This window comes from Stigmatopora argus, chromosome 14, assembly GCF_051989625.1.
Source record: "Stigmatopora argus isolate UIUO_Sarg chromosome 14, RoL_Sarg_1.0, whole genome shotgun sequence".
NCBI lineage: Eukaryota > Metazoa > Chordata > Actinopteri > Syngnathiformes > Syngnathidae > Stigmatopora > Stigmatopora argus.
In genome coordinates, this window is record NC_135400.1 from 5,208,346 (window position 1) to 5,230,892 (window position 22,547).

Below are 22,547 nucleotides of genomic sequence, written 5' to 3' on the forward strand. Positions count from 1 at the left end.
GTTTCAAAGTTTGAACGGTGAGAATCAGTCAAAGTCTGTGTGGTGTTTACTATGGTACTCGGTCGTTTGGTTGCCGGTCTTATGGTCGCCCGGAAGGTTATTGATAATTACCATTTAAATCGTTGCTCAAATTCCCTAAATACAAACTGCAAATTATTATTTAGTCATACTTAATGCCCTATTAATTATTAGGCTAAAGAAAAGCTCCAAATTTCCCATACTTTTATTGTGTTTTGTTGGAGAGCTTGTTAAGACCCTGACTTACTTCTTTTCCTAAGGGGACAACTCATGTACATACAAACTCTTATACACTCACACGTCCGCTCAGTGAAACTGCTCAGGGCCATTGTTAGCTTTTATTGATGCGTAGACCGTATTGTTTTACCTTGTTTTGTCGCCGGTCTTTTGGTCGCCCGTTGTTTGGGTCCGGGCGACCAAAAGACCGGCGACCAAAAGACCGGCGACCAAAAGACCGGCGACCAAAAGACCGGCGACCAAAAGACGGCGACCAAAAGACTGGCGACCAAACGACCGCACACGGTTTACTATTGTGATGTGCATATTATAGCATCCCCACCAATAGGTTTTGGAATCTGTTTATTTAGAACCTCACAAAAATCTATACTGGGTGGCCCGGTGTGCAAGCGGTTAGCGCGTCGGTCTCACAGCTCTGGCGTCCTGGGTTTAAATCCAGGTCACGTCCATATGTGTGTTGCTGTGTGGGTTTCCTCTGGGTACTCAGGTTTTCTCCCACGTTCCAAAAACATGCATGGTAGGCTGATTGGACACTCTAAATTGCCCCTAGCTATGGGTGTGAGTGTGCATGGTTGTCAGCTGGCCACCGATTCAGGGTGTCCCCCCGCCTCTGGCCTGGAGTCAGCTGGGATAGGCTCCAGCACCCCCCTCGACCCTAATGAGGATAAAGCGGTTCAGAAAATGAGATGAGATGAGAAAAAGCTATACTTTGTTTCTAACTGAGTTTTTCTTTTTCTGGCAGGCCTCAGTAACATAATTGGAATTATTGTCTATATTTCGGCCAACTCCGGCGATCCGGGCCAAAGCGACAGCAAGAAATCCTACTCCTACGGTTGGTCGTTCTACTTCGGAGCTCTATCCTTCATAATAGCAGAAATGGTGGGAGTGCTGGCAGTGCACATGTTCATTGAGAAGCACCGCAAACAGCGGGCCAAGTCCCGCACCGAGCTCATCAAGAAGTCCGCCTTTGGCCGCATCCCCTCCTATCGTTACCGCTTCCGGCGCCGCTCCAGCGTGCGCTCGTCGGAGGTTCCCAGTCGTGATGCTTCGCCTTTGGGGAAAATCGGCTACACAGGGCCCGGTGCTTCAGAGATGCCCATGTACACTCTAAACCCACGCGAGGCCGGAAACGCCGCCACCAAATCCGGCCTGGGTGGGCTGCTCAACTCGGAGAGGGATTTCCTCCAGAGTAGCACGCTCACTAAAGACTACACTAAGGACCCCAACCGCAGGACGACGCCTGTCTGAGACGTGTCACCTGCAAATATCACCCAATCACAGTAGCAGAGAGGAGGAGGCTGAGTGAGGGAGTGCTTGCTGAAGTTTAAGGGGAGCGGTGGGTACAAGGAGTTTTGAAAAATCTTGACTGTAAACTGTGAACTTTAAGCCTTTGAACTGTGAATCCTGAGCCCGGTGAGCATTTCAGTGTGCGTAGCGCGAGCCGTTTGGATGGAAACCTTGTTCCCATCTCCACTTATTCTCGTGTTATCTGTAGTTGGCATATTCTTTTATTCTATTAATCATCATCTTATGTTCGTGAATTGGCCTTTTTAAAAATGGGACTGTCCCCTCTTGAGCGGTTTACTATTTTGCCGGAATCTCCTGAATGATTAATGAAACATGAATTAGAGGAAGGGTCGGGCCTAGGTCCGCTATTAGTAGAGAATGAGTCAGATGAGTGCAACATTCGTTTTTGGGTAAGAGGACATCTAAATATCAACAAAGGATGCATTTGTCTGTGCATCTGTATATATGCTGTGTTCTCCTTTTTATATTGCTTTAATCATGGACTTTCTTCTGTCATGACAGACAGACAGACTGCGCTAACAGTGAATTGACTTCATCCCTTTTGGAAAAATTCTCTTTGTAGCTGATCTCTGGTCAGTTCTTTGCTTCTTGGGGGTGTCATGACTTCTAGATGGTCATTTTAGATCATTGGTGCTTCCTTTTACAGTTTTCTTTTTCACTGAAAGGAATATTTATTTGTCTTCACTTTTCACTTACCACATTTGATCTGTGCTGCTCACCTCACCTTTTCACTGTCACCACCTTTCACCTTTTCCTTTCCACACTAGTCTTCCATCTCTCGTTGGTAGACTAGCGAAGTTAAGGACCCTGCAGAGGAGAGGAGACCACTTAGCTGTGAACAAGGTTCAAGACAGAGCCATAAATACTTTAAAAAAGAGACGAAAATGCTCGCCCACTACCTCCCGCTGAATATCGTTCAACAATTGTCTGAAGTCTCTCTTGTGCAAGGGGAAAGATTTGGTATGTGGCACGCGATGTAAAGCAGACAGGAGGGTAGTACCATGCATTATTCAGCGGATTTGTGCTCTACCCATTGAGGTGTCAGTCACAGCCTCCCTTCTCTCCTTGTCTCTCATACATGTGCATTGACTGTACCTATTGCGTTCATACAAACACGTCTTCTGTGACCTCTACAAAAGTGTTCTAAAACAACACAACAACAACAATCACACTACAGTAATACATATCCACGTGTCCATCCTTACATATTGTACACTTAAATACTATACTGCATTTGGGTCACGGGAAAATAGAGAGTCACAGACACATCCGCATTAGCATTTAGCGTCGGGTAAGCATTTCCATTTTTCATGATCAGACTTTGACGAGCATGATTTGATGTGATTTATTGCAAAAATTGCTGTGGAATAACGTGGCCATTGTTTGACATTCACATTTGGATAACGATGATTGTCAGTTCCAAAACAGACTTGGTTCAGAATATTGAAACATTTATATGCGTTATTTTCCCATCCACTGTTTTCACGTCTCAGTCCAAGTATGAATTCTGGGTTGTGCTTGTAAAGGGGACCAAGTGAGTTTTAAGCCCTTGATGCCAAAATTTTAAAATTAAGGTAATAGAAATAGGTGTCCTATCCTTTTCGACTGAGAGGGCTAGCGGTGTGATCGATGAGTTAAGATTTAAAAATCTTTTACTTGTTTTTTTGGGTTTTCAAGTAGATGCTTAATCATTTGGAGAAAGTTAATTCAATATATAAAATAAATAATGATTAATATTCATTCCTTCATCTACCATACCGCAAATCCAGGGTTGCGGGGGTTGCTGGAGCCGATCCCAGCCGACTCTGGGCAAAAGGCAGACTACACCCTAGACTGGTCGCCAGTAGGGCACACGGAAAAGACAAACGAGCATTCCCATTCAAAATCATACTGACACTAGCGGGAATCGAGCCCGAGCCTGCCCGCACCGAAGTCAGGCGAGTGAACCTTTACACCATCATGTGGCTAATAATATATAATAATAAAATATAAATAATCGTAAAAAAAAAATAAGAATAATTTTACGTATGCTACAAATTAGTGACACCAGGCATCCATGGTTAAAACAACAACAACAACAACAACAAAAGCATTGAGGCTCTGTTAATCTGGAATTTCACCTTGTGATAATAGGCATCAAGGGCTTAATCTAGTCCAAAGGTTCTGGGAGAGTTCTTTTCAAAACACATGACACAACACCCAAACACAATCTGCAGCAGAGAGAAGGGTGGTTGTGAATGAGCCCACAAAATTGCAACACCATGGCCGTAACGGTAGATTAGCATTTATCTGCCTTTTGCCTTTTACACAGAACCCAGCAAAGTGGAATAGCCGCAAATGGGTGTGCTTTCACGCAGTGACACAGCATCTCACAACCAGATATTTACATGTGTGACGGCGTCAGCATCTGATGTCACAGTTAAAATATGCACAGAGAGGGTTGTTTTCAAAATGACAAGACCGAGACAGTGTGAAACCTTTCAAGCCCTACTGGAATAGATGCTCAAAAGGCCTTAGTTACTGACATCAATTTTCGAAGGCAGAATATTCCCAGGATGGCTTTGTTGTCCCATTTCATTTTACGGCCTTTTATAAAGAATAGAGACCCAGAAAAACAACAAAACAACACAGCTGTCTAAAGAGAAAATCCGTTAAGCATTATTACCTTGATAAGAAAAGATGTTGCCAACTCCGATATGTCCTTGCACCGGTTATCCTTCACATGTAAATATTAATTTTACAACATCAGCAGTTGTCATGGGCTGTGAAAGGGAAAATGTGCTTTTCTCTTAAGCAAGGGCTTTTAATTTTTAAAGAAGCGGCGGCGCACACAAGGGCTTTTTATGCTCGGCGTTGCACCAACATTGTTCAAAGGGTGTTAAGTGGATGGGATAGCTACGTGAAGGCGGGGAGACAAGGAAAAGTACATTTGCAAGGGAACAAGCATTTATAAACTAGCTCGAATAGGTAACAAGCAGCACGGTGCCTGAGCAGCGTTCAAGAAAAGCGTGTAGTCACCAGGCCACGTTCGCTACAACTGAGCCTTGACAAGATGTTTTTCTCGAACTTTAGAGTAGGCAACTTTTCAAAGTAGTTAGAGTCAAATGATAAAACCTTACACAGACTTAGGATAGCATCGTAAGTTATACAAAAGATTAATTATACATGGTGCCAAATATTACTGAAAATATTTCCTCCAGTCAGCTGCTCTAAGTTCTCATAGAATTCCCATTGGTAGTAATGTAGCTAATCATGAGGGCTTCCTCACATCCTCGCGGGGGTCCGTCAGGGGTCGTTCATGAATCATGTTAAGATGAGGACTCAAGCCATGCATATGACACATATTGTTTCAAGCGCTTCCTTTGCTCGACACCTGAACGTCATCGGCTTCTTGTAAGTGTTTCCTGGGTGTTCTTTGAGTTCTGCCATTTTACTTGTACCATTATACAGCTTTGACTGGATAAAAAAAACGGTGTTATTAGTAATGCTATATATTCTATTCTAACGGTGCCACTGTGCAGAGAACTACTCTGTCACATATGAATTTATTCATGGTTGGGGCACAGGGTGAGACTGTGGGTTGTCTTTTTTATATTAACGTAGTTTAATTTTCTCCTTTAATGTGGATTGTGGGTTGGTTGCTTGATTGATTCACATGTGCAGCTTCGAAATGAGGCTTTCACAGTAGGTCTGTGAATCTTTGGGAAGAACACTTAACTTGGTTGCTATACTTACGAGGACTCACTCATCCTAGCAGATCACCACAAAAAGCTTGAGGAAAGAACCGTAATTTTCAGATTTTAACCTGACAATAAGCCACAGCCACATCATTTTACAAGAAAATTGCATTTGGCAAGCTATAAATCGCACTGGACTATAAACTCCAGGCGTTCACATTGTATTATGGGATATTTACACTAGAAGACATGCGGCTCATTAGACTGTAAAAATCTACAAAGTGGCCACACTCGACGATAAGCAGCAGGGTTAAAAGTGGATAAAAGAAATAAGGACTTATAGTTAAAAATTACGGTACATAATATTATGACTATGAGAAATTTTTATATAAATGCTAATACAATCTGTAACGTATGAACGACCAAAAATACCATATTTTGTCATGTAATGGCTGGGAGTTTATTTACCGAAACACTGAATCGTACTTTTTTGTGAGAGCACTGTATTTATCTAAATTAAATGTTTAATTGCAATCAAGTTAGCACTTTCATATATATTTCCATAAATCCTCAATTACAGTTGCTAGATAATGAATCAGTGATAAACTACTGATGAATTATTTAAATTCAGAGCAGAAAGTTGAAGCAGCCACATGATGGCACGTCTATCAAATTTTACACACCACGATTTTTCCTATCGGAAAATAAGTTTCCTTAACTAGTAGTATGCTGGGTACTCGGACGTTTCGTCGAAAGACGTTTGGTCCCCGGACGTTTGGTCGACCGGACGTTTGGTCCCAGGACGTTTGGTCCCAGGACGTTTGGTCGACCGGACGTTTGGTAGAACGGACGTTTGGTAGAACGGACGTTTGGTAGAACGGAAGTTTGGTAGAACGGACGTTTGGTAGAACGGACGTTTGGTAGAACGGACTTTTGGTCGCCGGGTTGTTACTGTTGAAACCAGCTCTCAAAATTATAATCATGAGAGAGAGTTTAATATCTAAATATCTAATATCAAAATATCAACAGTAAACTCTGATTTGACAGCGAGCGAACCCGGCGACCAAACGTCTGTTCTACCTAACGTCTGTTCTACCAAACGTCCGTTCTACCAAACGTCCGGTCGACCAAACGTCCGGTCGACCAAACGTCCGGTCGACCAAACGTCCGGTCGACCAAACGTCCGGTCGACCAAACGTCCGGTCGACCAAACGTCCGGTCGACCAAACGTCCGGTCGACCAAACGTCCGGTCGACCAAACGTCCGGTCGACCAAACGTCCGGTCAACGAAACGTCCGGTCAACCAAACGTCCGGGGACCAAACGTCTTTCGACGAAACGTCCGGTCACGAGTATGATGCTGCTATAAACAGAAATAGACGTGGAATCAATCTGAAGTCGGTTGGCAGCGAATGATAGAACATTCGCTGTCAGTTTCCCTTTTCAAATGGATTGGACGTCTTCTAATAAGAAACTCTTTTAGATATACAGTAGGAGGAGGATTGGACGCCACACAATTGGACATCTCATCATCAATGGCAGTGAAAGGGTGTGTGCAGCTCTTATGTATGACACGACAATGATAAATGATTACTATTGCGAAGCCATCTTTTTGAGGGAATACAGTAAACTCAATGTTTACACTTAATATCACATAATGTGGTTCCCCACCTTGCCCTCGTAAGTAAAGCAATGCAGATGTACAAAAAAAATATCCAACCAAGAAAAAAAACATCACTCCCACAGTGAAGAAAAAAAAATGAGATGATTTTCTACCAAAAAGGATTAGGACTGGTGAAGGGGAAAAAACATGGCAGGATTCTCACTTTTAAATTCTAAAGCACATTCACATTTAATTTTACCTTCAGTTGATTTGTGAAAGCTAAATGTTCTATACAAGACTTAACAGAAAACCTCCTCACATCACCTTCACAATATCATCCTCTGATCTTATTCGTGTTTTTGAGGCAAATTAGGAAAGTTCCGTTTTAGTCTAGTTCATCAGTTATCAGTGCAAGAATCCCAAAAAATCTGACTAGAATGAAAACTTTATTCTAAGAATTTTGACTTTGTTCCCACAAATATCAAATTGACCTCATTCTCAGAATTGTGACCATAAATTCACAGACCTCCCACTTAGTAATTCTCCGAATTTTGAAGTGAGAAGACCGCCAGCCATTTTATTCTTTCCACTGGCGCTAATCCTCTTTCATAATTTTCTTTGGGGGACAAATAAGTTTTGAAAAGTTAATCAAGCCAGTCAATCAGGGTGGAGCATTTTGTTCGGAGAAATGGCAACAAATATGCTAAAACTACACTTTGCTATTACAAACACACACTCAAATACTTGTGAGGAGGATTTATGTGCCTGCATGTTTGTGTGTGTGTGTTCATTTCAACAAGCGTGTGCGTGTGTGTGTGTATGTGTGTATGTGTGTGTGCAGCTCGCCTCTCCTCACTTGTACACGGAGTGCCTGCCTTGTCCTGCCTTCAGACAGCTCCCAGATCAGCCGAGGGGCTTTTCCAGTATGACGTATGAGTTAATGACACTTATATTTCCTAAAAACAACATTGATAAGCAATTCTAATACCTAGTGAGTGTGTTGAATATCTGAATGTTGTGTTTATGGTTGCTTCATGTACTCTTCACATGTACCCTGTCATCAAGGTTGAATCAGGACTGGCAGAGGGGGTGGGAAACGGTATTTGGTAACCCTAATGACCGCCGGTCTTGAATCAACACACATGGTTGTAGACTGTTGTTTCTCATCCTTTATAACCTTTCTTAAGAATGCCTGTGTTTAGATGTGTGGCTCATGAGGTAGCGAAGCTTCGTATCAAGACTCTGCAGCCCTATTTCCTCCTTATGACACGGTTGTATAAAAGCGTTTTGGAAACTTGTACTGCAAATTCAACTTGTGTTGAAATATAGTTAATGTACAGAAGAAGAAAAAAACTCAAAATAATTCACAGCAGAGCCATTGCTTAACTCAAGAATCCTTTCTGGGTTTTGTTTATTTTACGTGTACTGTTTTGACAAGGGAGCAATTACAATGCGTGTGTGTTTTTCTTATCGTTTTGCTTCAAGCCCTGTGCTTACTGTTGTTTACACGCAGAACATTTCCGTGGCTCTTTACACTTGACTGACCAGGGATGAAAGACTCCAAATAATAACAGGGTGCGTTACCAAGCTTCGACCATCAGGTGCGTTCAAGTGGCATCTTGGAAAAATTGTTGACATTGTAGCAAACTTACATGTTTATGGATCCTCTCTCTCGACCAAGATCTGCGTGAAATAATAACCGCCAAGAATCGGATTGCATTTATTCAAATATTTGTGAACAATTCCTCCAGACTGTTACCTTACAAAGCCATCCCTTCAAAAGGCCACATTGATTATAATGTAGTAATCCATAATGCAATGAGACGAAATATAACCAATCAAAAAAACATATACAATGGTACCTCGAGATACGAGCATAATTCGTTCCGGGACTGAGCTCGTATGTCAATTTACTCGTACCTCAAATGAACGTTTCCCATAGAAATGAACTAAAAACAAATTAATTTGTTCCAACCCTCTGAAAAAACACCCAAAACAGGATATTGGATTGGAAAAACATTTTTATTTTTTCTAATTTGTCATCTATTAACAAAGTAACAAATAACTAGTGGTTTAATAGTACTAAAATGTGTTTAATAGTATACTAAAATTAGATGGATTTCACTGAAGGGAGAGAGAGCGTGACAGAGAGAGAGGGGGGGGGACTTTTTGCACGGCAATGCGCTCGTAACATAACAAACAAATTTAAATGAACTTGGATTACGATGCAGAGACACTCAAAAATAAGTTTAATCTAACCTTACACTAAATTTAATTCTAATTTTGTTTTAAATGTTGATACTTTCTTCCCCCGTGTTGGCTCTATTTGCCCCGCCTCCACCCTGACTTTCAGATGCAACCTATCGAGGGTTGTTTGCTTTTGTATTCCCTTCAAAATATTCCCAAAATGATGCACACAAAAGTCCTCACAATAGGATAACACACGACCACTTGCCAACGAGACGTTGTATATACACGCCATTCGCACTGAATAACAGGAAAAAAACACCGGAAAAATGCAACGCTCCGCCCAGTGCTCGTAGAGACATTACACGAGGGAGTTGCGACAAGAAAGACAGTGCCCAGGGTGTTCTTATGAGCAGCCTCTCTCGTCCGCTGTATGCTCGTATATCAAAATTTGTCTCGTATCTCAAGATAAATATTTGCCCAAAATTTTACTCGTATCTCAAATTGCTCGTATGTCGAGGTACCACTGTACATGCAATATGAGGTTAAAAAAATATTGTTTTCTAAACATGCATTTAATTAAGCGAACAGATATGTACTATTTTTGGGGGGACAAGGTTAAACTGTTACACTCAAGTACAGTTGTTCCGTGCAGAAGTGCTAGAAAATGACAGCCCCACAGAAAAATGAAAATATAAGTGTGTCGATGAAGGATAAAGTGAAGCTGAAGCAATTTGTAATCTGATGAGTTAAAATTGTGTTGAGAGGGAGCAGACTTTGACCCTGCTGTATACCTCTGAGCCCTATCTTGAGCTAAAAACATGTTTGCTTGCAGACACACACGCACATGACTTTCAATATTACCACAGGAAAACTGACTGTATTGCCATCACAGCTGAATACACAGACAAATCTGTTCTCACCAGAATTTAGTAGGATTTTGTACAAACTGCAATGTACCAGAATTTTGGAATGAAAATATAATTTCTCCTTATTTATATTCCATATTGTAAAAAAAGACGATATATTACACATATTATACCATAAACATACCATCAAGTATTTGCCCAATTAGAACATAATGAAGCCTTTTTGTTTGATAACTTACCAAATTCTGCTGAGGACAGGTTGCACAGATACAGAGCCGTCCGCCTGAATCTCTACACTTTATAACTTCAACCTCCAACTAGCAGCCGTCTAACACGGACAAATGCTGTGAATAAAAGCACACTTTTACTTATTATATAAATATGATTACCTATATCTAGAGAAGAAGGAATATATTCAGTATAATGAATAGAAAATAAAGAAACACCTTTTCAACTCACCTGTGTGTGGGCTTATTTTCTGCATTACTTGCCTTTGACAGAGTACAACTTACAATATCAAGTACTTTTTCTCTTTCAGAGACTGGTCACTACAGTGAACAGCTGTTTAGAAGTAGACACTTAAGTAACCCTTAATCGGGCAAGTGACTATTTTTGGTCATTCAAACAAATATAAAGAAATATTAGCAATTGTTATTGTTTTTTTCTATTGTAATCACTATTCTATTTTTGTATTATGCTTATGTAATTACCTCATCTCATTTTCTGAACCGCTTTATCCCCATTAGGATCACGGGGGGTGCTGGAGCCACAGCAGTCTCCGGGCCAGAGGCGGGGGACACCCTGAATCAGTGGACAGCCAATTGCAGGGCACGAGGAGACAAACAACCATTCACGCTCACACTCATAGCTAGGGGCAATTTAGAGTGTCCAATCAGCCTACCATGCATGTCTTTGGAATGTGGGAGGAAACCGGAGTACCCGGAGGAAACCCACGCTGGCCCGGGGAGAACATGCTAACTCCACACAGGTGGACTTGGACTTGAACCCAGGACCCCAGAGCTCTGAGGCCGACGCGCTAACCACTCGCTCCACCAGGCTGACCTTATGTAATTATATGTATATATATATATATATATATATATATATATATATATATATATATATATATATATATATATATATATATATATATATATATATATATATATATATATATATATATATATATATATATATATATATATATATAGTATATATGTAGTATATATATATGGTATATATATATATATATATATATATATATATATATATTATATAACCTCAATCATAACAAAAGCAGTGCAAACACTGAAGTAAACACCCACGAAAATGTATACATTAAAATACATGGTAAATAAAAGCTAAATTAAATCAATTAAAATGAATTATCGTGACACTAGATACTGAAACACATCTTCCACTTAAACTAAAAAAACATGAGCAAAAATGTAGTCACCTAACAAGGCTCATTCAGGAATAAACAGATGCAACTAAACACTTACTGTGCTGTCTATTTATGCTGATGGTTGTTTAGGAGAGACTAAATATCTGCCAAGTAGTTTTGCATTAAATAAGCACTAGTAGTTCTATGTGGCAATTTGGAAGAAACAGTCACAACGTGCTATCATCCAGCAATTCAAATAAGAAAACGGAAAATCTTGCCATGAGGAAAACTGTATTTCTTCATTTTTCGTGGGTGTTTACTTCAGTGTTTGCACTGCTTTTGTTATGATTGAGGTTAAGCAGCAAGCCAAGCTATGAGTGTAGGGGAAGGATTGAATGAGGAGCTCAGATACACCTGATGAATATTCATCATAATACATACTGAGCTCTGTGTCATCGTCATAGAGATTATAGTGGATGACAGGATTATGGAAGAGACTGTGCGTCACTCTGCTTTTTGTTACCTTTGACTTCCTTAAACATGAGATTGGGTCACTCAACTCCAAGTATTTCTCGGAGACCCTGTTGCTCAGATATCCCTTCATTCTTCTCTAATTATTTATTTTCAATTCTCTGTGATCCTAGAGTCGGTAGCGGTTGGCTTCACAGTTCTGGGGTCGTGAGTTCAATATCCCACGTCGGTCCTCACTGTGTGGAGTCTGCATGTTCTCCCCGGGCTTGTGTGGGTTTTCTCCAGGTACTCCGGTTTCCTCACACATCACAAAAACATGCGGGTTAAGACGGTTGAAAACTTTAAATTGCCCCTAGGTATGAGTGTGTCCATCCCCTTGTGCCCTGCGATTGGCTAGCCACCGAACCAGGGCGCCCATAGTTAGCTGGGATAGGCTCCAGCACCCTTCGCGGCAATTGTGAGGATAAGCGGTTCACAAAATGAATGAATGAATGTGATCCTCTAAACCTTTTCGCGAACATTTCAGTTTGAAAACCTCCCATTGAGCAGTATGGCACTGTAGTAATTGCTTTCTTAAGCTCCATTGGCCCAATAAGAGAAAATTGCATTTATGCAAATAGCCCATAAAACACACTGAGCGTTTCCCAGCATGTGTCCCTAAGAAACCCACATCAGATGTTTTGTTCTCTCAATAGCAGACAGCAGTTACTCAGTACAGTCTTAAAAGTGGTGTTACACTGATCCCATTTTTGGATGCCTGATACCGATACGTGGCTGTGTGTGGTGTGGTATCAGCTTCAACCGATACTGTCAGGAAACCACGTTTTTTTAAGTATATATATTTTTTCTTTTAATACTAAATTAGTCTTTACTCGCGGCACACCGACCAAGTGGTTACCGTGTCAGCCTCATAGTTTTGGGGTCGAAGGTTTGATCCCAGGTGGGTCCTCACTGTGTGGAGTTTGCTTGTACTCCCCAGGCTTGTGTGGGTTTGTGCAGGTACTCCAGTTTCAGTCCACATCCCAAAAACAGGCATGGTAGGCTGGTTGAACACTCAAAATTTCCCCTTGGTATGAGTGTGAACGTGAATGGTTGTCCATCTCCATGTGCCCAGCGATTGGCTAGCCACCGATTCAGGCTCCAGCACCCTCCACGGCTCTTGTGAGGATAAGTGGTTCAAAAAATGAATGTAATGTCATTCCGACTGGTTAGCGTGTCGGCCTCACAGTTCTGGCTTTGAGGGTTTGATTCCAGGTGGGTCGTCACTATGTGGAGTTTGAGTCAGCCTCAGAGCTCCGGGGTCCTGGGTTCAAATCTAGGTCAATCCACCTGTGTGGAGTTTGTATGTTCTCCCCAGGCCTACGTGGATTTTCTCTGGCTACTCCGGTTTCCTCCCACATCCCAAAAACATGCAGGATAGGCTGATTGGACGCTCTAAATTGCCCCTAGCTATGGGTATGAGTGTGCATGGTTGTCCTTTGTCTCCTTGTGCCCTGTGATTGGCTGTCCACTGATTCAGGGTGTCCCCCGCCTCTGGCCTGGAAACAGCTGCGATTGGCTCCAGCACCCTAATGAGGATAAAGCGGTTCAGAAAATGAGAAGAGATAATTACATAAGCATAATACAAAAATAGAATAGTGATTACAATATAAACATTGAATAGTGATTACAATATAAAAAACAATAACAATTGCTAATTATTTACTTATGTTTTAACACTCTAAATTGCTCCTAGGTATAAGTATGAGCGTGAATAGTTGTCCGTCTCCTTGTGCCCTGCGATTGGCTGGCCAACAATTCACGGTGTCCTCCGCCTCTGGCCCGAATCAGCTGGGATAGTACCCCCCGCGACCCTTGTGAGGATAAGCTTAAGGATGAGTTTCAGAAAATGTATGAAAAAATAAATAATCGTATTCACATTCTACTATATCGTAATACGTTTACTATACTATAGTCAATTTGTTCATCGTTTTCCAGAGTAAAACTGATGTTTCCCATGCAATCCTTGAATCATGCATGCACATGAACATGTGCTCTTTTGATGGCTGAGTCATGTCGTGTATCGTATATGTTGATAGGAGGAACGAGTTTAAAGGCAGCAACTGCTTCCTCTTCATCCTCTCTTCCTCGTTCTCCTGCTGTATCTCTCCATCCTCCCACTGTTTTCTCCTGCTGCATCTCTCCCACTGCTTTCACAATGATGTGCTACGCCAGCCAAGATAGGGGCAAATCCCTCCTCGGAGCGGCAAAGGCAGGAGAGAACAACACAGAAGGAGAGAATTTTATGCAAAACGCTTCCTCTAACCTCTCTCCGTCTCTCTCTATTCCAACTGATCTTCATACATCTGTTTCCAACTGAATCCAAACAATCACTCCACCAGATCCTTACTAACCTATTGTCGACAGGTTTGGTGGCAATATGGTCGCCGCCACAGTGAAGATCATTAAGCAGGTATACACACCATTTATCTCAAAATCATGTTCTCATTTGTTCTTGTAAGAACCAGACATTTGGTTTTAATGAAGCAATGCAGATTCAAGGTGTCACGTCCCTGCAGCAAAGGTACTCGGACGTTTCGTCGAAAGACGTTTGGTCCCCGGATGTTTGGTCGACCGGACGTTTGGTCGACCGGATGTTTGGTAGAACGGACGTTTGGTCGCCGGGTTCGCGAGTCCCGAGGTTTGAGTCACAAGACTTTCATTTGTTTAACTCTAACCCTATTCACTCAATGTTAAATAATAGTCATTAAATCCCTATTCACCCAATGTTAAAATCTATCAATTGCATGCGAACCCGTTCTACCAAACGGCCGTTCTACCAAACGTCCGTTCTACCAAACGTCCGGTCGACCAAACGTCCGGTCGACCAAACGTCCGGTCGACCAAACGTCCGGGGACCAAACGTCCGGGGACCAAACGTCTTTCGACGAAACGTCCGGTCACGGGAGCAAAGCAGCCCCAGAGCATAATCGCCAATATCAGGACTATCAAGGCAGACCGGAGCCAAAAGTGATGTCCAGTACACATATCTCATGACAAAAAAAGTCATTGCTGCTAATGATTGTCTCAAAATTAAGATTAAAGTTAATGTGATATTGTATGGCAGTGATATTGTGATCGAGTGGTTAGCGTGTCAGCCTCACAGTTCTGGGATCGAGGCTACGATCCCAGGTTGGTCCTCACTGTGTGGAGTTTGCAGGTTCTCCCCAGGCTTGTGTCGTTTTTCTCCGGAGTGCCTGGTTTTCTCCCACATCCCAAAAACATGCATACTGGTTGAAAAAAAGGTATAAATGTGAGCATGATTGGTTGTCCGTCTCCTTGTGCCCTGCAATTGGCTGACCAACAATTCAGGGTGCCCCACGTCTAATGTCCAACATCAGCCGGGATAGGCTCCAGCACCCCCCGCGACCCTTGTGAGGATAAATGGGACGGAACATGAATGAATGAATAAAAATTAGCATGTCCACCTCACAGTTCTCAGATCGAAGGTTCAAACACCAGTGTGTTCCGACCTTCCTGCGTGGCGTTTGCATGTTCTCTGGCTGTTTGGGTTTTCTCTGGGTATTCCGGTTTCCTCCCACATTCCAAAAACATGAATGGTTGAACATTCTAAATTGCCCTTGTGTGAGCATGAATAGTCGTCCCTTGTGCTTTTCAATTGGCTGGCAACCATTTGCTGCCAATAGTTGGGTAGGATAGGCTAAGGCACAGGTGTCAAAGTGAGGGCCTGGGGGCCAAATCTAGCCCACCGGATCATTTTGTGTGGCCCGAGAAAGTAAATCATGAGTGCCAACTTTCTTTTTTAGGATAAATTTCAAATGAAGAAAGTAGATGTTGCCACCCAATGGTGCAGATGAGATGAGATCAGAGATGTATATTATATTTCCTGATTTTCCCCTTTTTAGATCAATAATTTCATTTTTTAAATCCATTTTTTCTTTTTGTGTTTTTAGTTCAAAAGGCATTTTGTAAAATCTAAACATAAATGTATGAAAATATTTTCTGTTTTCCACTTTAATATTAAACATTATTAAAACAAATGTTTCCCTTTGAAATGATTAAAATACATTTTCACTTACTAAGAAAAAAGCCCAAATAAACATTGTTTTAGGTCTATAAAAACTGGATATTTAGGGGTTTTGATCCATTTCTTTTAATATGATTTTTAAAAAATATATCCATACCTGTCAACCTCTGCCGATAACTGCCCTTATAAATGATTATGATTCCCCTTACAAACCCCCAAAAAACCTTACAAACACCGTACGACTCGTACGGTGTTTGTAAGTTTTTTGCGGGGTTTGTAAGGGGAATCATAATCATTTATAAGGGCAGTTATCGGCAGAGGTTGACACGTATGTATATCTAAAATGGTCCGGCCCACATGAAATCGAGTTGATGTTAATGCAGCCCACAAACCAACCCAAGTTTGACACCCTACGGAAAATGAATGAATAATTCCTGTGTGGAGTTTGCATCTGCCTGAGTGAAGTTTTCTCCAGGTACTACTTTTTTACTTCTACATCCCAAAAACATGCATGGAAGACAGGTGAACACTTTAAATTACCCTTTGATATGAGTGTTTGCATGAATGGTTGTCTGTCAGGATGTTCCGAGTGACCAATGCAAGCTGATAATATGGGCGGCACAGTGGCTTTCTACCTTCCTGAATGGAGTTTGCATGTTCTTCCCAGGCCTGTTTGGGTTTTTTCCGGGTGCTCACTCCTCCAACATCCCAAAAACATGCACGGAAGGGTGGCAAAACACTAAATTGCCCATGGGTATGACCGTGAATGGTTGTTCTCCTCTTTGTGCCCTCCAATTTCCTGGCAACCAATTCCGGGTGTTGCCCCCCTGCTGCCCATTGTGTGCTGGGATGGGCTACAGCACCCCTGCAACACTTGTGAGGATAATCAATACAGAAAATGAATGAATAATCTGCGTGAAAGGGTTAAAACTATTTCATCTCAACATGCAAGTTAAAATTGCGATTATCATTGTGAGAATTTAAATGTTTCATAGTTCAAACAGCTTTCAGACGCATTGGAGCAATGTGTTTTCTTGGCACGGGGCCTAAAAATGCCCCTCATCTCTCAGTCACTGCAGTGCAGAGTAACCCATATGGACACACAAAAAGTAGTGTTTTGTCTCCCTCCAGAGGGCAACATAAAATGCGGCCATAAAAGTGAGGAAAACAAGAATGTCATTTTAAAGCATTGAACTGTACTATTGACATTTATAGTAGATTACTCGTTTTTATTATTATTATTATGATGATTGTTATTATTATTATTGTTGTTATTATTATATAGTTTAATTTCTTGTTTATTTTTTTATAATATATTTATTTAATTGTCCACTTTTTGGATACTACTCTTACTTTAAGGACGGTTATCGTAAATATTTTTTTATAAATATAGCTAATTAATCAAAGAACAAATTTATCAAATACACCAACATTTTAAATGAAACATTGTCCTCTTTCTCGTCATTTGTATACGGCACAAACAGGTGCTCTTACATTGTTGTGGTGTGTTCATGAAAATACGAATATTCTCTACTTCAGTAGGGCGAGTTGGCCAACCGTACGATGTGGATAACACATCAACATTTCTATTCAAAATGATGATTTTAAATGATTTTTTTTTAAACAAGTGATGTGCATTTACTGTTACTGACTCTCACGCCCCCCAAAAGCCTTCTCGAATTCATTTTTTTAAAACATTTTTGACAGCAATACGGTTTAATATTATATTTTAAATATTAGAGAGTACGATTTCAACCACGCCTTTAATGAGTACTTTTATCAGAGAAGGACGTTCTTTGTAAATACTACGTGTTCGGCATAACTTGAACGCAGCATGAAGCGGCTCTTTGCTGACGAGCTTTCGCTTGTCCAAACAGCTGGTAGTTTCAGTCAGGGAACAACTCATCTTGAAAGCCAAATTTAAAACGATGAAAGCACGATTCGGACCTAAAAGGGACTGATTCAGCCTCGGTTCAACACCCTGCTGCGGTTTTACCTGGGGTTTAGAGATGACATGCCTTAATAGCTACTTTGCCAGACACTTGTTAGCTAGCAAAGTGAGGCTTCAGGCGGCTAGCGCCTGCTAAGCTAAATTACGGGAACGAGCGTGGGTAGTTAGTTTCCTGTCTGTAAGCTTGAAACGACTGCTTAGCTTCAAAATGACTCATATACATTATAAATTTTCCTCCAAGCTCAGCTATGCTACGGTTGTGTTTGACGGGCCGCAAGTCACGCTGACGGACCTGAAGGAGAAGATCATGGGCAGGGAGAAGCTCAGAGCCGGCGACTGCGACCTGCAGATTACCAACGCGCAAACTAAAGAAGGTAACGAGACATTGTTTGCGGCGTGCATGTTTTACCTGTTTTCGATTGAGAACACCCGATTAAGTCCGTGGTTCTTTTAAAATATCTAAAGTGTCCCTTCAATGTTTGATCAATGGAATTTTACGAGTTTTTGATCGCTGTCTGTCATCTGTTAGAATTAACCCATTCAATCCTAGGTGGGTTAACATTGAGTGATGATGATGTTTCATAGCCAATGACGGTGATAGACGTCCAATCCAATTTGAATGGAAGCGCTGATAGCCTTGCTTCCAGAGCATTTGGTCACTCTGGCCCCAAACCCTGAAATTCTCTTGCGCAGGTGTGGTCAAACTATTCCACAAAGGGTCTCAGTGGGTGCGGGTTTTCATTAAAACCCATAAAGAGGACACCTTTTCACCAATCAGTGGATTGCATTCAGGTGCTTCTTGTTTTTATGCAAGAATCTCATTGGTTAAAGTGTCTTTGCTGGACAATGATAAACCTAACAAGTTGGAAACAAAACCTGCCCCCACAGTAGCCCTTGAGGACCGGTTTGACTACCCCTGTATCTAGCCCATTGTCTTCGCCCTATTACTATTTCACTTTTCAAATCCAGATTCAAAACATATCTTGGTCAATTATGATCGATCTTGATCCTCCATTAGTCTGTTTTATAACTGCTTCCTGTAACTTTAATTTGTTTTTGTGCTTTCTTTTGCAACTCTTTATACACGTGATTATGGTGTCCTGAAAGGGACTTGCAATACAAACGTATTACTGTCATCCTTCACCCCTTTGTAGCTTCAGTACATTGTTTTTTTTAATATCAAGTATTTTAAAAAAAATCATAAAATGTCCAAATTCACACTGAAACTCGCAAGCGGAAGATGGGATAAATAATGAACGAAGTAAGGGCTTCGCTTCTTTCGGCTCTGGGTGGCACTCAGTGTTGAAGACATTTTTCACCGTAGAAGAATGACACCCGAGGAGTACATTTTGCCTTCTCCTGTTTTGTTGAATTTCCCATTGGGCACATCACCTGTGGAGAAAGACAACGGCGAGTCTATTCCAGCTTTGTTTGGATTTTTAGTAACCATTGAAAATGGCTCCGATGCGTCATGAGCCATCTAAGGCATCTGATGAGCCCAGGAAAAAAACGAGACATTGTGACGGTGCCTGAAAAAGGTGACGTTGCTACATAAAGGCATATCACGCCATTGTGGCATAAATGAATGTACCTTGCATCATACGAAGAACGTAGAAGCGAACATTCGGAATACAACAACAATATCCTTTTCCAAGAACACCAAGCGAGTGGTAACCACTAGGAATAAATAAATTAGGGATTTACGCCATAGATAAGGCCATGAATCTGGAATGACGAGAGGACGTTAAAACACAGAGCCGCTCAAAATAAAAAAAATAAAAAATTGGCAGCACATTGTAGTATGTACTTGTATTTAGAAATATGTCCAGCGGGGGGCAGTACATGCCCTTGTTATTCCTAAATGAATGTTATCTGTAACGGTCCGTATATGGCCCGCGGGCCGAGGTTGAAAAACATGTACACACACGATCCGGGGGCGGGGCGAGCGCGCGAATCCCGATTCGGCGAAGCGCCCATTCCACGAACTGTCCGTCGGCCAAACGTCCGTCGGCGAATCATCCGAGCACCATGGCACAGTTTGCAACAACAGGTCCAGGAGATTGATGACAACATGGTCAGAGCCTTTGAATTTTGCCATCGTCTTGATAGTGTCATGTCCTTCTACAAAAGCATATTTGTACAAGAAAAGAAATGGCGGTTGCCATGTTCCTTGTGCCCCGAAAACCTCACATTTTTATGAACTTCCAAAAAAAATTAATTAACAAAAAAACAATTCCCCCCAGCCAAAAACACGATGTAGTGAAACCGCGATATTCGAGGGATTACTGTAAAGTACACCTCTGCTTATGAAGTGTTCAAGTTACTAAAAAAGTTCTGAAACCACAATTAGTTTGTAAGTAGAGGTATGACTGTACTTGTATTTTTGTATAGGCGTGAAAACATGTGTTGTTGTTGTTTATAATGGGGTGATCCCACTACACGATTTTTCGTTTATCGCTGCCTTGTCTGGTCTAAAATAACCAGGATATTCGAGGGATTACTGTATGGTACTAATAATAGTGGTGATCGTACGTCACGGTTTTTCCCATTATAGCGGTCATGTCTGGTCTACCTTATCTGTGATATTTGAGGGATTACTGTATTATTTATCACTGTCAATGGGAGCCGTTAAGTGTTTAAATTTGGATGTCGGCTAATGCAAGTAAAAATTGAGTTGCAAATTTTTAAGTAGTTCACTGCCGTTAATAGTGAGCCTCGTAAAAATAAAAAATAAAAATAAAACCATTCACTGGGATAGTTAGCATTTGGAGAGTGTTTCTCGGTCAACCCTCCTACTCAGAATGGATTGGACATCTATTTCAGCCAATGAGTTTATTGCTCAATTTGTTAAAGTCAACAAAGTGAAGCAGGTTTCCTGATCATGAACTGGGAACATGCTCATAACTCAAAACACCTGTATCAAAGGTCATTGTCCCCAATTTGAATGAATGGCTATACTATTAATTATTTACAGTTTAAAATTGTGACTTTTTTTCCCCTTAAATTTATGAATATAGAATATTTTACTGGAAACTGCCTAAAGGGTGTCCCGATACCTCAATATCCATAAAAAAATGGTTAAGCTATAACAGAATTGGTCTACAAAACAGTGATAAACACTTATCTTTTCGATAATGCTGTTTTCATTCACCTATCTGAAATGTCTTAGTAACAAAATTGCAAAAATCTCCAAATCGCCTTGTATTATTTATTGCTTTAGGTGAACTATACCCTAACTGATAAAAATGTGTGCATATCGTTTTGAATTGAATCAAAATTGACTAATATTGGTAAATAGTTGATTGTTATTGCGAGAATCCATACTGAAACTTCATGAAATTGGTGATTTACAGCCTAACTCAGCTCTTCTCTCGGCTTGTTAGTTAGTCATCCCTGGAGGCATTGTCTGTGTTGCTGCACTATTTGTGTGAATGTGTTTCTATGTCCAAACGCATCACATTTCCAGCCGCAATCTATCCAAATTTGCCTTTGTCTTTGCATCAGATAACGTATATAGTGACAGGTTAATTGCAAGAGCAAACATGAAGTGACTAAAAAAACAACCCATGGATTTTTTTCTTCTTTGTTAGTATATTCATTGTTGATTCAGCCACATGGAACTGTCAACCTTCAGACAAAAATAAACCAAAAATTGTTAATAACATTTCCAATTTTCTTCTTGGGTAAACTCAAATTGGTCTTTTTCGGACTACTAAATATATTTTTATTGGCTCCTCTAACACTTGCCATCTTAGACTGCTAAATTAATGTCCTTATTTAGGTTCCTATAACCCAGTTTGCTATAGTGTTTACTATTTCATGTCCTTATTATAGACATTGGGCATGACTGCATCCACACTGCAGGTGTTCAACCAGAGATATATATGCATGGATATATATCATCTGACTTCTTTGCTTTCTAACCGGGGCTGGCATGAATTGCTTATTTGCAATCTCAGGCCCATGATTCTTTCTCAAGAAGGTTCTGGTGACTTTAAGCCATGACCTTCTCCTCATCTTCCCGCATGATAATACTGTTTCAAGGATCTGTACACAATTCCTGGATGATTAAAACATTTCAGTTCTTGCAAGGAAAGCATACTCGTCTGGCATTTCACCTCTTGTGTTTTGCAACCTCAAGAGTAATGGACCAATGTTAAAGACATGATAATTTCTATGCAAAATAGATATGTTGGGTTGTGTGAGAGAATCGGTGATCGCACCGGATAGTTTTTCTGTACACAAACCCCACAATAAAACAAAAACGTACATTTTCAGAGTGGCCTTGTAGCCAGTGTAAGAATCCGTCTTATCAGAATCTTCATATGGGACACAAGTGGGGTGGGATGAATTTTAGCAAAGTAGAATTGTTGACTAACAGATTTAGACAGACAAGTAAACAAAATATTTTTTATATTTTGTGTGTACAATATTAAGATTTTTGATATTTGGGAGTAAAAACAAGTTCTCTGTTTTTGTTTTTGATGAGGTTTCCCACCCTTGATAAAGATTCAGGAAATAATTAAAATGAGATACAGTAAGTCAACTTGTGCTGTATACTTTTTTACTTATAGCATGATTGCGTTTTTATTAAACAATTTCACAGTTAAAATTTTATATAAAATGTAATCTCCTCTTTCAAAACTAAATCATCATACCTACATTTTTTAGAAAAACTCTAAGACAATAATTGTATTATGTGTTCAACATTAAAGATGTAAAAATAAATCTATAAAATCAATTTCTAGTGTCTCATAAAAACCTAAACAAAAATAAAACAACAAATGTTTCGGGTAAAAAGATTGAAAACATTTTG

General features: G+C 40.7%; 2 protein-coding genes across 3 annotated transcripts in view; both read left to right on the forward strand.

Moving 5' to 3' along the window:
• The window catches only part of cacng3b (calcium channel, voltage-dependent, gamma subunit 3b), a 31,750-nt gene extending 23,117 nt beyond the window's left edge, over window positions 1-8,633 (forward strand). Inside the window, exons 4-5 of one of the 2 annotated variants that reach the window (XR_013304891.1) lie at window positions 998-1,591; window positions 7,684-8,633. Coding sequence is in view for 1 of the 2 variants with exons in the window: in XM_077618931.1 (XP_077475057.1) it covers window positions 998-1,503 (506 nt within the window). In the remaining variant the exon portion in view is untranslated. Of the gene's footprint in view, window positions 1-997; window positions 2,714-7,683 lie in introns of those variants that run through there. The other variant, XM_077618931.1, reaches the window with a different exon arrangement.
• Window positions 8,634-17,608: 8,975 nt separating this feature from the next.
• rbbp6 (retinoblastoma binding protein 6) overlaps window positions 17,609-22,547 on the forward strand; it is a 25,808-nt gene continuing 20,869 nt past the window's right edge. Inside the window, exon 1 of the mRNA XM_077618549.1 lies at window positions 17,609-18,105. Within this exon, the coding sequence (XP_077474675.1) occupies window positions 17,940-18,105 (166 nt within the window). The 5' untranslated portion in view covers window positions 17,609-17,939. The remainder of the gene's footprint in view (window positions 18,106-22,547) is intronic.